The sequence below is a fragment of the Coturnix japonica genome, chromosome 2 (assembly GCF_001577835.2).
Source record: "Coturnix japonica isolate 7356 chromosome 2, Coturnix japonica 2.1, whole genome shotgun sequence".
NCBI classification, from domain to species: Eukaryota; Metazoa; Chordata; class Aves; order Galliformes; family Phasianidae; genus Coturnix; species Coturnix japonica.
The window spans coordinates 127518368-127534240 of NC_029517.1; the positions used below are offsets into that span (position 1 = coordinate 127518368).

General features: G+C 39.5%; 1 protein-coding gene across 1 annotated transcript; it reads right to left on the reverse strand.

The window, feature by feature from the left end:
* Positions 1–1708: 1708 nt before the first annotated feature.
* Positions 1709–15261, reverse strand: HHLA1 (HERV-H LTR-associating 1). Its single transcript, XM_032442447.1, has 15 exons — positions 15145–15261; positions 13894–13953; positions 12791–12871; positions 12249–12332; positions 12093–12176; positions 10897–10980; positions 10291–10347; positions 10105–10191; positions 9293–9385; positions 8174–8371; positions 7582–7674; positions 7294–7365; positions 2813–2969; positions 2196–2278; positions 1709–2015 (listed from the first exon to the last, which is right to left on the reverse strand). Exons 1-15 carry the CDS (start codon positions 15221–15223, stop codon positions 1972–1974), a joined length of 1356 nt encoding a protein of 451 aa, XP_032298338.1. The 5' UTR covers positions 15224–15261; the 3' UTR covers positions 1709–1971.
* Positions 15262–15873: the final 612 nt, after the last annotated feature.

Sequence of the window (15873 nt, forward strand, 5' to 3'; positions counted from 1 at the left end):
AGGTCTTTTCTGCAGGTGCACTCACCGTATAGTAACATGCGCTGATACTCTGTGGCTGTAATTAAATAACAATCATTTCACTGTTATTAATCACAAAATCTCTGGGGCTTGTGAATATGGCTTTAATAGCTTAGTAAGAGGTGGTGCTCAGTGATGAAAGATGAGTGAAAATTTATACAACTCTAAGCACTGACATTCCTGCAGGTTGAGTAGTCTGCTCTTGTCTATCCACAGTGGCTCCAATCCAAAGCTGAATGAAATCCAGGGTAAGGGTGAGTCCATGATCTTTGGAGCAGGCTTTCCTTCCCCAGGTAGGTGTGCTTTCTGCCAAGTTCAGACACACACACCTTTCAAAGCTGCCATAGCTGAATTGCTGTTTGTCTCAGATATGTGATTTTGGTGAAGGTCAGTTCATCCGTCCTGAATGTCAGCAGAAGGCTGAGGTTGAAACTGATGACAAAGCATGTCCCAGTCAGTGTGGATGGATGATTAATCCTCATGCCACAATAACGTATAGACTTCTGCCAAACCTATGCACTGAGGCTTTGTAGGACTGAAGGTCCAATTATGTGGATTAACTTTTTTTCTTAAGAGTTGCAGATATGCTCTTTTTATTTTAATTTTATTATTATTATTATTGTAATTTTATGAAGCCTTGGTTTTTATTCTTTCTTTTATTTAGTTTATTTTTTTTCTTTTCTTTTTCAACCATTATTTCTGATTTTCCTTGTGGGCAATTCGAACAGTAAGTCTTGAACAACTGTGACAAGAAAATTGTCCTTCAGGCCATGTGATATTAGCTTTTTCCACAAGACGCATACTGCTATGTGCTAATTCTCTCCCCATGAACACAGAGCATTAGTTCTCAGCCTTTCCAGGACCTGAAAATGGAGATAGCTGTGACCTACACACACTGTCAGACATGCAGTGGCAGACCTATGGAGGTTAACTCTCCGTCCTTGGACTCATATTTCTTCAGGAGAAACACAGAAGCTAATAATTTCTTACAAATGCAAAAGCCTCCGATAGCACAGCGAACAATACAAGTCGAACATGTATATATATAAAAAAACTTTTTCAAAGGGAAGCTTTTTATGAAAATATTTTTCTTTTGATATTTTCTTTCAGTTACAACCTGAAAAACAGAATGTCAAAATGGCTTTTTCCCTCCTCCCTTATGTTCATCTTTGCATGTCCCTCTTCCTCAGTTCCCAAAAATGTAATACTAAGAAAGACTGTAGCAAATAACGTACTCATACTTTGAACACACAGATATCTTCAGTGAAACACCAATGCAAAACATCTGCCCTGCAGATACTCTTTTGTTGGATGTTTTAATGGCGTAATCAAGTACTTAGAGTTGACTAAGGAATCGCATTGCTGCAATGTAGCAGAATATAGGATTGTGCAATTTGATCACTGTTTCATTTTATAGAATTATCTTCTAGTTCAACAGAGGTACCTATAAGTAAAATACACGTAAGTCTAAGTGAGCTCACAGGAGGAGAGGAGAACATCTCCTTAGTAGAGCTCTTCACCAAATGTGTTACTAAAGTAATGGCAGACACTTGATTTGGAATTGGACAGTTCACACGGACTTCCAGAAATATTTGAGTACTTCAGGTTGCTTTTAAATTTTCCTTATTTGTTCACTTTGATTACATTATGTTAATTGGGTACTATTCTAGCAAAAGATATTACACGCACTGTTAAGAATACTTTATAAAATTCAATTTTAGAAAGCCTCCCAAATTTTTTTATTTTATTTTATTGTCTATCGCAGGTACAACACATGTATAACATGCATCTGTTTTTACACACCATTTTCATATTGCTTTGGATGAAGAGAGATTTCTAGGTTAATTTCTGGTTAATAACTTGTTAGACATATTCACAGATTACCTATGTCAATCTGAAAAGACTACAAAAACTGTCACTGTTCCCCAAACTGAAGTAAAATTCCTCAGTGCTCTAGACTGATTTACAGATGTTCTTAAGGCATTTCTGTTTTAATGCTGGAAGAGAAAAGAATAAGACAGTCAGATCAGGTTTTACAAGGAGAATATAAAAAACATACATGGTTATATAAGTCTGTTGTTTTGTTTTTTTCTATTATCTTAAAAATCTTCATCAGATAGCACTTTGAAGAGCAATCAGATACTCTGTGGGTGTCTAAGACTTTTTGTTATACTTACTGTGGGAGTAAGCAACTCTTTTGACTCTTTCACAGACATAAGTTGCATTTTTCAAAAACCAGGAATAGTACTCAACACAGTACCTAAAGCAGTAAAATTAGAAGAGTATTGTTTAGTTGTCTTTCATAGACATAGCTGTATGTACATCACGCTGGTAAAATTGCTCTCTGAATACAGAAATAAAAGTCAATATTCTAACCTCTAACTTGGCCATTAGATACTTGGGAAGATTTAGCTGAGCTCTATTCACTGACTGGTGAAAAAAAAACAGGTCATCACCCTGAGGCTCCATCTGGGACTCAGCCAGTAGCCACGGAAAAATTTCTCCTTGGAAGGAGTGTTGAGGCATTGGCATGGGCTGCTGAGGTAGGTGATGGAGTCACCATCCCTGGAGTGGTTCAAGAAATGTGTAGATGTGGCACTGAGGGACATGGCTTAGTGGGTATGGTGGGGATGGGTTGGTGGTCACGCTAGATGATCTTTGTGGTCTTTTCTAACCCTAATGATTCTATTATTCTAAGGACTCAAATTGCTGATGACTGAAAACTGTCACTGGAAAATGTATGGTGGAGTATTTTAAGAAGACAGAAGTAAATTAAACTTCTGCTAGATTTTACCTCATGGCATCCTTTATGGAATGTCTTCTTTGGCCAGCACAGAGGCACAGCTGAAAAAACCTGCAAAGCTCCATCAGACAGGGATTGATCTTCTGCAGAATGATGGTGACAGGAGGTGAGGTCATGTACGGGTCTTTGAGCATCGCCTGTGGACACCCTAGGAGAAACAGAAACATAAATTAGTTCAAAGAATTGACCCATACAGTTTTGTGCAGTAACTTTTCTGGGCAAAGGGAAACATACGGATTAACAGGTAAGTTTAAGTCAAGTCTGACTGAGGCAGATAACTGGAAAAGAATGAACACACAGACTGGCACTTGCTTGAGTGAAAGCAAAATGTGATGATAATTTCATTACTATTTATCACTTCCAGTAAGTTACTGAAATCATTGTTGCTTTTACTTATTACAAATACAAGGAACGAGTATAAAGATGTAATTCATTTATTAATAACTTTCCAGATGGAGATCCAGTTGGCACCATAGCATCAGTTTTCCACAGCAGAAAGCAGTGAGATGAAGAACAGCACAACACACTTACTACATTTGATCTTTTCTCTACACAAGCACTAATGTAACAGTCATTTCCAGTTCAACAGTTTCCTACACTCAATCTCTGTATCTGAATCTTGGACTTTAAATAACAGACTTAATAAACAATCAGACACCTTGTTCTTTTAATCTCCTTTTTTATCCCCACTAAGAAAATGAACATAGTTTATGCAGGGGTTGCTGCCTTCTCACTGTCCATCTCTCTAGTTATCTTGCATTTTTTACTTTTTCTTCCACTACCTTGAATAATCAGCTAATTTCAGACATAATTTTAGGGGAAAAAAAAATCCTCTCGGTAAATACCTTCCTAGAGACTACAAAACTGACAAGAATCTGGAAGTAAAAAAGGTCATTTTTTGCCTGCACTGAGAGGAAGGTAGGAACAATTTCTCCGCTTTACTTATTTGTCAGCTGCCAGTTGGTTAATCATTTTTTAATTTCAAGTGACAGCCACTATATTGCTTGAACTTAAAAGAAATGCAGGAAAATAGTATATTGAGTTATGGGCTGCCTCTCCCCTCTCTGGCAACAACTGAAAGGAAAATATCTGTTTTATTCTGTTCACTTGAATCTTCTGCAGTCAGCAGTGAGAGGTAAACATTTGCACACAAAACACTTCATCCCACCAGGCAATGCAGCTGTGCCAGGCTGCAGATGGATTAATACAACAAAATAGGTGATGGCAGGTTGTAAGTATTGCTATGTGGTTTTTCAGCGTGAAATACAATCTCCTTTCAGACTCCCTTTCTGTCATAGAAAAGAAAGGATGAAAATGAGGGAAACAGAAAAGGCAAGGCAAAACTGATGCTGCTTTCAGGTTTTTGGTTTTTTTTCCAGTGTTTTTCTTCTTCATATGAAGAGAAAACCTTACATTAACCTTAATCTTCTCTTCCTGAAACCACTACTCTTTTATACATAATCTTATGTCTTTTGCCGTTACTTAACAGTTATGTTACAGTTGGTAAAAATCAAAGGACTTGACAGAAAAAGAAATGCAGCACGTAAAAAGTGCTAAAAGGCAGCTGGGCAGAGCTACAGCTGGTGTGTGCTCACCACTGCTTTGTGAATAAAGTAACACTGCTCTGAAGAGGTTATGTTGTTCTTTTGTGCCTTTGCCTTTCACACACTGGGGTTGGGGAGAGTGAATGAGGGGAGCAGGGCAGCAGCAGTGGGGATGCTGGCTGGCTATTCCATTTGTGAAATCAGTAGCAGACTTTGGACACATGTTCAGATAAACTGCTGTATGTGCAGAGTATAATCCCTTTAGACAGCGTAATTGTGTTCCCAGGTTCACGTCTCATGTGCTTTACAGCTTTGGGCTGTCTCATGTTACGTGATAGGAGAGGCTACAGGGGTTAAATTTAGACTAATGAAGTTCTGTTGAAATGCGTCTCACTTGTCTAGTGCAGACAAGAAGTTTAATATAAAATGGCATTCATGGGCAGGAAGAAAATAGAGGCACTGCCAAGCTCAGAGAGATCTGCTATGAGATGATTTACCTTTGAGCAAAGCTTGCCCAAAGTATCAGGAATCATGAAGGAGAAATGGGTAGGTCTTACAGCTACTGTAGTCTTGGTTGCCTCTGAAAAATGGCTACTGTCTGAGTGTCACAGACACTGCACAATTCTCAGCTGAAATTAGTCAGTGTTGGGCAAGAGGGAGCCCCATTTCTCTCAATCTTAGCATCTTACTTAAAAGCACAGAACCATCAAGGTTGTAAAAGAGCACTAAGATCATATAGTTCAGCCATCAACCCATCACCACCATGCTCAGTAATCCACATCCCGCAGTTCCACATCTACATATTCTCTGAACACCTCCAGGGATGGTGACTCCACCACCTCCCTGGGCAGCCTGTTCCAATATCTCACCGCTCTTTATGAGAATATATTTTTCCTAATATCCAACACTCCAACTTGATGTTTTTTCTTATAATGAGAGGCCCAAAGCTGAAAACAGTACTCAAAATGCAGCCTCATCCGTGCTGAGTACAGGGGGACAATTACCTCCCTTCTCCTGCAGGCTGCACTATTTTTGCATGTACATCACCATCATTTGACACCGCCTTGTGTTTTTTTCTCTTGATGGCAATTAAAAATGACTGATGTCTTGCTTTAATAAAGCACTCTTTGTGTTAATAACTGAACATCAGAGCATGTGGCAATGAGATTTCAGTACAGACTGTCCATTAAAAAGTATCTCAGTGTTGCTGGGAGTAATTAAAATTGCTAATAGCCACACTCCAATGTGTTTTCATGTCTCCACCAAAGTGGGTGCTCACCATCCCATCTAACAGGCATTAGATCTTTACTCAAGCTGCGTGTTTTGCCAGCAGAAATTCTGTTCTTTCTAAATGTAAATCAAATGACAGCAATTTCAACGTGGATTCAGTTACGTAGGAAAGAGAAGTAAAATAAAAAGTTGAAAGTTAAACAAATTGCTCTGATTTTCATTTTTAACAATAATTCCATTTTAAATTAATGCTGTGTTTACATATGACTGTATTTAATGCAGAAATTCTCTTTCAATTAAAGACTCATTCAATTTTCTGGTAATTTCTTATACCTTTTTGTAAAGAGATTTATTTTATGAATTCTGTTGATTAATTCCTACAGATTCAGATTGATACAAAGACATTTTCAACTAGAAATTTATTGTAATACACTCTCTTTTAAGATTTTTTGTTTTTAAGAAACTGACTTGCTCAAAACAGGCAACAGGAGAAACCACAGCTGTTTGTGCAGAGCTTTGCTTTTGTTCTGTTGAAATTTCTGCACTGCTGTTACAGGCAGGTAAGTGACCAGCCTTTACAGTGAAGAGCCCTGTCCACTAGGAAGAGGATATCAGCTTTCTCTGACTCTGAGATTAAATTTTGCTGCCAGTGAAAAGCAGTATTGTGGCTACTGTGAATAACTCAGGCTTAAAATATCCCTTTCTTCATGCTACAGCAAGCTCTCACATTTTATTAATCAGCATGCAAAGTGAACAAATAAATATATATAAATAAATCTACTTTTTTGATTGAAGAAATTGCTTCCTCGATTTCCTTACACCATCAAGAATGAAAAGAAATCATATTGTATTAATATGATTCGATGCTGGTTCATCTTCTTTGTGCAACCAATGCCACATGATTTGGTTTCCAGTGTGATCACTGGGAGCAAGGATACCAGAGGCCCTGGAAGTACTAAATGTATCTGGAGGATGTGATGTGTAAGTGGGTAGGTTGGACTTCGACACTCACATGCTCAGCATCCAAAGTCAGGGCAGGCTCTTCTAGAGTGCAGAAACCCTCTCTGACTTTGGATCAAGTCCAGCTTTTGAAAGGATGTGACCTCTTTCTAAACATTTACACAGAAATATAATCTTACTGATCACATGACTAGATTATATTAATAAGTGGAGTAGTATATCATCGTATGTGCACTGCTTTAAGCTTTCATATTCTAACTCATTAGGCATATAAGTGGAAGAACTGAACTCTGCTGAAAATTGAGCTAATAATGATCCCTCTTTAGTCCAAGAGGGAATTGTCAGCACTGAAAACTCAGGGAAATTCTGGAGGTTTCATATGACGAGGACTGACTTAATCATTTCATTTGTACCAACAAGTAAATTTGAAGCTTGCCCACTTCTTTTGGAACAAATGAATTCTATAATTCTTCAATAGCCCCTCCACGTTAAAATGGAGAACATACAGAATACGCAAGTTAACTCTGTCATCATAGCAGAATTTCTGTATTCAGTGTGAAATTATGTATGATACAGACACACGGAAACAATCTCTTTGATGTTTGGGGTGTTTTACACATATAATAAGTACTAAAATATACATTAAAGATGCACATTTTTTTCTGGATGGAAAAAATTGCATGCTTGTGTACATTCAGCCAGGCTACTATTTTTGCAGCATGAGGTGCAGTCACTTACGTGCAGATGAATGAAGTTTCAGTATCAGGCCAGGTTGGTGAGGTGGAGTTGACAGAACTGAGGAAGGTAAATCTATAGGATGGAGAAGAATGTAAGAGACTTTGATGTATTAAAAAAACCTTGATCAAGAGCAACTGGAAAACAGCTAAAGTCGCAAACCAGTAATAAACACTTCTGTAGATACTGATATAAAAGTGCATTCACAGTCACCTATTCTAGTAGATGATATTTTCTTTTTCAGAAACGTGCCAACTTGCACACTTTGTTATTATCCCAACTCCATCTCACCTTGCTCTGTTTGTATCTTATTGCTGGCATCTTGAGGTGGCACAGTCTGCATCCAAAACATGTTTGTATCAGCTACAAGAAGAGAAATAAGTGCTTCATTTCATTCAGAAACTTTGTTTTTTTATCTGTTAATGAGAAATCATGTATGAGATTGCTGAACAGTCAGGTCCTTACGCAGTACTTTCAAAGGCATAAAATGATGCCAAGACGAAAAAGGAAGAACATATGTATTCACTTGGAAAGTGTATTGGCCAAGAAAAGATAGGATTTCAAGATGTTTCATCTACTGGAGATCCAGAGAAGCAGTTCTGTATTGCTTTTTTCATAGATCTGTCCGCTAGGTTTTGAGCAAAATGTGAGCAAATAATTGACTGGCAGGACTTGGTAGTCCCCAAAAGGACTAAGAAACTACAGGACAGTCCCTCTAACTTCTTTTAGCACTTCTGTGATACAGGTATTTCCTTACTAGTGACCCAGAGCAAGTCACTCTGAAGGTTGTCCAAAACTCCATCTCTGATATGCGTTTTGGGATGCACTTTTGGACAAACTCTAATGGAGTTTAGTAAGTGTTGGTCCTCCATGCTGAACTCACTGGGGCTGGGCTGCAAAGCTGGTGATGTGACTAAGGTGCTCTCAGCAGCAGGAGGGGCTCCAGCTGTGCCTCGTGGTCTTGAAGTGTCTACATACAGTGAAGGAAACCCTGATGCCTTCACACTAAGCATCTTTGTCCATGGTGGGGGCCTTGTGTTGGAACTGTCCTTTCCTTTCAGGGCAAGAGGAGTGCTAGTACCTGGAAAAGCAGAAAGACAGAGGGTACCAGCAAGAATAACATGCTGGGAGACAATGAATCCCAAAATACACCCAGAAAATCCAATAAATCCTAAAATGTACACAGGAAATCCTATCTACTCCTTGAGTTCTTCCACTAGCAGGTCAGATTCAATTTTTCACTTCATTTTAAAAATTATTTTCTTTTATAGTTTCTTTACAGGAGAAAATACGTGGAGTGCTAGTAAAGTTGGATGCTTTGACTGAGAACATTTCAATATGCAAGTTTTCATAAACAAACAACAACAACAGCAACAACAACAACAAAAGAAGACTGAAAGAGATGGACTTGTTCAGTCTGGAGAACAGAAAGCTCTGAGAAGACCTGACAGCAGACCTCCAATACTTAAAAGGAACTAGTAAACAGGAGGGAAATCAATTTTTTTTCATGGGTAGGTAGTAACAGGATAAGGGGGAATAGTTTTAAATCAAACAAACAAACAAATAAATAAATAAATAAAATAAAAGGGAGGTTTAGATTACATTTCAAGGGAAATTCTTTACTCAGAGGGTGGTGAGGCACTGGCACAGGCTGACCAGAGAAGCCGCAGAGTTCCCAACCCTGGAGGGGCTCAAGGTCAGGCTGGGTGGGCCTTGGGCAGCCTGAGCTGGTGGGTGGCAGCCCTGCCTACAGCAGGGACTTAGAACTAAACAATCTTTAATATTCTCTCCAACCTGAGCCACTGTATGATTCTGTGATCTAGGTTCTTTTCTACTGAGGGAATTACTGGCCTGATCTGCTTGTTAAGACTTTTATTAAGTTTTTTATATTAACTTTTATTTATAGTTTAACATCACAATGGTTTAAAGCAAATATATGCTGTTACTTGTCAAGACATTAACAAAGGATAATATAAATTTAAGTCTGACAATATTTACTCACTATTAAATGTCCATGGATGCTCTGCTGATGGATCCACAGTTTTGTTTGAGTCTTCCTGTGATTTCATGAAACTTGAAAAAACAGAATCTATATCTTTAAGGTATGAGAAGATAGATAGGGTTAGTAGACTCAGTATCTATGGCAAATTACATGTCGGAAAGGAAATAAATCAAGCTGTAATATAAAAGAAACAACTTCTTTCCTTTTAAAAGAAAATCTTTTAGCAAAGTACCTTTGGTCTTTTAGTTTTGTGGGTTTTTTTATAGTGTGTGAGAAACATTCTGCAGCTTTCAGCACAGGTAAACTTGTCACTGATTCCAAAGTCACCCAGTCAGTGATAGGTGGAACATCCATGCTGCACAATGGGTGAGTATATTTGACTCCTTTCTGAAGGTTACTCATATAAAAGCAGATACTCATGCTGAGAGTTAAGGTGGATCATAAAATCATAGAAGAATTTGAGTTGGAAGGGACCTTTAAAAATCATCTAGTTCAACTCCACCACACTGAACAGGGATGCCTACATCTACAGCAGGTTGTTCAGAGCCCTGTCCATCCTGACACTGAATGTCTCCAGGGATGGGCATCCATCACCTCTCTGGACAACCTGGCTACTCATCTGAATCAAATGTATCACAGACACAGAGCTTCACCAGCTCAGCTCTATTTTTTGTTCCTCGCATTGAATATTTAAATGTCTGTAGATTTTACTTAGTTTTGCAAGATGGAGAAGGAACATTCATTGCAAGTGCTACCCAGACATGGCTTTCATTGTAGTTGCCGTTTCTTTTTATACCCTGGGATGTGCTTACCTAGGTCAGAAGATGTGTTACTGGAAAATGTATAATTAATAACAGGAGATTTCTCTAGTATTTCCCAGAAGTCAGACAGATTTCTCCCTGCAAAAATATATGATAAAAAATATGAACTTGTTTCTGATATGTCATCATGTTAAGTAAATAAGGCAGTAATTGTGTTGGAATGGTTTTTGAGTTTACCTGTTTGACCTGTCATCACACAGATGTAGATACAATCTGAATCATTGCTCTGACGGACTGGAAGACAAAGAAATGCAGAATAGATTACCGTCACTAGCTTTCATTACATGATATCATCTTAAGTATTGGAAAAAATAAAACTGAAATGGCATGTGGATACTACAGTTGAACAAAAATTTTCTTTCTGACTTGATTTGGGCAAAGAAATCCAAGTATCAGTATTTCCTGGAGAAATATTTCTATATAATTAAAATTCTAAATTACTAGTATGCTTACAAAGAAAATAAATCTTCAGAAAAATATTGTATATTATTATTTCTTGGGGGTCAAAATTTCCCTAGATACCAGCACTCAATTATAATGTACTGAAATTTCAAAGAAAAAACAGATGCTTGTAGAAGATCACATTGTTCCTATGCATTTGTATTATATATACAAACTACATATGTTTTTTTTTTTGTTTTTTTTTTCTCTAAGGAGTTGGTCTTTGCTAGATAAATTATGCTGAATTAGACTAATAGGATTTTATACACATTTCTATGCCTGTTACCATGCCAGGACTAAAGCAAATAAGGCAACAATAAATACTAAAGAATAAATACAAACCTGAGAGAATAGAAGTAGATTTGAAAATTTCTGTGAGGTAACTGGTAGAGTTTCCAATAATGTCAACAAGCAAAGCAGTGAAATCTAGACAGCAAAACAGAGAAAAAATATAACTGAAATACTGTAAGAGATTATTTTTTTTTTTATATCATTGAATCAAAGCTTGTTAATGGACACAGATGAACGAGTCAAAGCAAGTCCTGGTCAAGGGTTGAGGTTAGAACTACATGATCCTTGAGGGTCCAACCCGGGTCATTCTGTGATTCTGTGTGATTCTGTGACACAGATGGACAAGGCCAGGGGCAAGGAGATAAGCTGGAAGCAGTCTTTTGTGTGGGCTTATCTCAAGGAATATGGCCATCTCTGGGGGGGCTGCACATAACTCTTACCCAAGGACCCAGGAATGTTACATAGGCAGGGAAAAGGAAGATAAATGAGGGATCAGCAACCATGAAGTTAGGTTTCTGACATTAGATTCCTCACAACCTGAGACCTGCATGCTGAAGAAGATGCTTGCATGCTGAAGAACAAGAGAGGTTTTCTAACATCAGATTCCTCACAACGTGATGCCTGTGTGCTGAAGAACCAGAAGGTGTCTGCCATCAGATCCATCATTGTGGAAGTCCTGCTTGCTGACAGACTCTCCTGGACCTGCTACCTGACTTACCCTGCGGCTTCTTCCCACTACCCACCTGCTGCCCAAGGCTGGCCATGCTGCTGCTGCTCTTCTCCTTCCCCCTACCTGCACTTTTGCCTTGGACTGTACGAACATCTTGCAAATGAACCACTGCTGGATCCTGGTGGTGACTATCCCCACTTTACGCAATTCTTGCATCTTTCTATCTTTTCTATCGCCTGCCTTTCCTTCCCCATCACCCTAAATCGTCCATCCTTCCCTATCTCCCTGATTAAGACTTGTAACAAACTGCTCAGACCAACATTTTAACCATTGTTTCTTAATCTCACGCTGGTTATACATATACTAAAGAACCTCCTCTCCCTCCTATAAATTGGAGTGAGACAAACACACATTCTAAATTGACATTGGCAAAAATAAACATAAATGCATTTTGAATACATGCTTGCACATGGAAATGTTTGAAACGTAAATGTTCAGAACTTTTCTGCTGAATAGGAGTAGACTTAGGAAGCCATTGGTATACTCATTTGATTGCCATTCTCCCTTGCATACCAACCTGTCAAGTCATTTGTCACGTTGTTTAAACAGTAGCAGTAGTGCATAGGGAACTTGCGAGGGTCAACATTTTTCAGGCTAGAAACTGTAGAGAGAGAAAATGGGTGTCTTGATGTGTAGCCACATGGGGGGGACAGCACTGGGCAAATGCACTCACTGTTATAAATGGTGACTGACACTTTGTGGAAAGCAAACGAGCTGTAGGACGTGATGCTTAGCAAAGAGAAGAGCTTTCTGGTACCTGCAGAAACACGTGCCCATGTGATTAGCAGTTGGAACAAATTATGCAAACAGAATGTTTTGGCTCTGCTCATTTGATTTCAAAAAGACTCCTGAGATACTGATATGATGCAGATGCCTGAGACTCAATTCCTTTTCATTACCACTGAGGAATGGTTCATCTGTACTACTTTCTTAAAATAAATAAATAAAGCAAGCAAGCAAACCTGCACTGGATTACACAGTGCTTTCTAAAGGCATCCCATATGTAATTATGCTGTGCCTATCTGTAAACACACTAATTTATAAATTCTTTGGGGTAGGAAGACGTCTGCTTTAAAAAGTGCAAGTGTAACTTGCTTTGAGAATTAGTTTTGGATGCAGACAGCGTGCATTTGTGGCTTCTGCTAACACCACCAGTTCTTTATCTCCTAAATTGCCGCTGGCAGCCTGTTATCTCCCCACCCACTGTAATGTCACCTCTTAGTGACGTGCTCAGCATCCCATTCACCAGTTCTGTCAGATTAACAGCAGCCAGATCCACGGACTTTGCAGGCAGTTCTGGAAAAGAAAGAGTCTCTGGAAATGGCTGCTAATCACCTGTTTGTACAAGGCAAAATGCTTCCAGAATGAGAAAACGAAATGAGCAGTTTATGTACTGAGCCTGTGAGGAAATGAATAAGCCAGGAAAGCAGAGATAAGTTTGGAAAAATCACAAGATAGAGTGAACAGTGCAATGGTACCCAGAATTTAGGCAGTGCTCTGTGCCATCTTCTGCCTTGGGCATGCTGGAGGTGGCAGAAGGGAGCAGCGTCCGTGTGCCCATCCAAGGGAAAAACAGAGCACACAAACAGGAAATCCTCCTCCCTTTCCACAGTGCTACATGGAAAAGGGATGTGAATGCAGTTGTTGTGTCTTTATATTATTATTCAGTTAACTTGATGGCTATACTACTTCTGCAGATTAAATTAAATCTGCTGAATGTTACTTCTTTTTATTTAAAGGATGTTTATTTTCTGCTGATGTTGCTTGCCTACTTCTCCCAGGTCTGAACTCCATCCATACCATGAGGTGATGAAGAAGCAGAGTGGCAGGGTGCCTGTCTGTGTGCAAGGAGGTCTGTGAGCACATGACAGAGAGGAAAAACAGAGCAGGATGGAAAAAGAAGCACAGAAAGCCAGAATGAAGGCAAAATCAAATTTGGAAAGAAATACAATTTTCCAGTGACATCAGTAGTATTTTTAACCAGATCTAAACAAAGCTCCTGTGAAGCTGTGTTGGAACAAATGAGCATGACAATGACAGAGCAGAGCACTGCAAGACACATCCCCAGAGACAACAGAGGAGCCCACCTTTGGTTGGAGGGCTCTGAAAAGAGTGTAATTAAAAAGAGGTACCAATTATTCACATTCCCAGAGAAAGATCAAGTTGGCCATGGATCTGCATATTCTGGGGCAAAGAGCCCTTGCAGCAGAGGTGGTTGTATATGGTCTTCACAGGGTAAATGCCACCCCAGTTCAATGCATCCCACTCCCATCAATGCCCATGCACAGGGTCAAGGATTCCTGATGTGCTGATGTTACCTGCAGTAGCCAGCACTGCCACTTGCTTCTCTCTCTTGTTTTCTCTTCTTACGCATGAAGCTGTGAAGCAAAGAAAGAGTCTGAGAAAAAAAATATATGACCCTGTTGAGCAGCCAAGAACTTCTCACTGAAACTCTCTGCTGGGGTGACTTTGCTGCTCTTATTCATTATGGCACAGAAACCAATGGACACAAGCACTGCAAAGTAGTACACCAAGCATCCATAACAGCAGTACGTCAAGTGCCTAGGAATAAATGTTTCCCAAAAGACCTTCCTGATCCATTAGCTGCCAGATAAATTAGGAAAATAAATTAGTTATCAGAGTTCGCCCTCTTAACTCAAGAATCAAAAACTAAAAATTAGTAGAAGACTGTTTTCACAGATTGATCTGGGCTTGTACTCAACATTGACTGACAGGGATGAAGTATAATGATGCTAACTCAAAAGAGATCTACATGGGCTACATGTAAGTTTGTTATGAAGAGCAGATGTTCAAGGTTGTGTTTTGGGAAACAGACTGGAGTGGGGCTCAGCAGATAAAGATCCTTTCCAGAATTCTCTCAATAGTGAACAAGGGAAAGATGCAATGTAGTAATGCAGACACTGCCAACAGGTTGAAGTGCAGGACTTTGCCCTACCCCATCAGTGGAGAGCTGAGAGCCTCCAGAGAGATTACCCAAAAGAGCTGAAGTTGAACTCCTGTGGAGCTGGTGCTGAGCAGGGTTTGCTTCAGTGGTGGTGCTCCTATCAACCCTACTACATAGTAGACAGAGCTCCCACCAGCAGTAGGAAGCCTGGGTCCAGTTTCCTCCTCAGCCAGAGGAAAACTGGAGGACCAGAAAAAGCAGAAGGAAGAGAAGATGTGACTACACAGTCTAACTGGTTTTAACTAAATAAATAAAACCTAGGTTCTTTTCCTTCTTCTTACAAAAATCTAGATCTTCTACAGAAGACAGTCTCAGGATATATTTCTCCTTCTCTGTTTATCTACATATGTATACAAGTGAAAAAATAACCTGTGGATAATCCATGGTACAAGGTCCATACAGTTCTAATCAGCTGCATTAACATCTCACTTAATATATGCTAAATTTGGACTGGCAATCTAACCAGACTTGCCTGCGCAGCATGAAAGAACAGACAACCAGTCCTGCCCTAAATGTAGAATGGAGAAATCTCTCAGGCCATGGGAGAAGCTGAAAAGAAGGTACCTTTGTTGTTCCCCAGGCAGCACCAAATCATCATCCTTACCTATGTTCCAAACAAGAAAGAGACATAGAAATCCAAGACTCAACTTTGCTGGCATGTGCCAATAGGGCCACCGCATCATGGATTCCAATTTCCAGTGGTTTTGGCTGCTCTAGGAGAAAGAAATACTGTTTTGGTATTGTTACTGCTTATAATGTGTGATTTGCTCCAACACTTGTCCCAGAATGATATGACGAGGGGAGAAATACCAGCCACATTAATAGCAAAAGAAGATTAGTGATGAAAGTGGCAAAAAACCAGAAATGACAAAATCAGGATCTTTTGTTTGTCATATAGCAAATAGGTCTTAAGTTTTGAGTCACACTGCTGGGGCTTTACTGGGACTCAAAGAATCGTAGAATCACTCAGGCTGGAAAAGATCATCTAGTCCAACAATCAACCCATCACCACCATGCCCATTAAACCACGTCCCTCAGTGCCACATCTCCATGTTTCTTAGAACACATCTTGGGATGATGACTTCACCACCTCCCTGGCTAGCCTGCTTCAGTGCCTCTCCACTCTTTTAGAGAATAAAGTTGACTCAAGGGACAAAAACACAGCCAACAACATGGATGCCTCTGTACTGCCCTGCAACATAAAGCTTGCCTTGGCTGGAGGGTCTTTGCTGCCCAAACTGGGAGAAGAGCCCAAACTTATGCATTTCATGGAGACTGTGGCTGTGTGGCAAGAGGGAATCTCAAATACAGGAGGTGGGAAAGGAGGACAGCC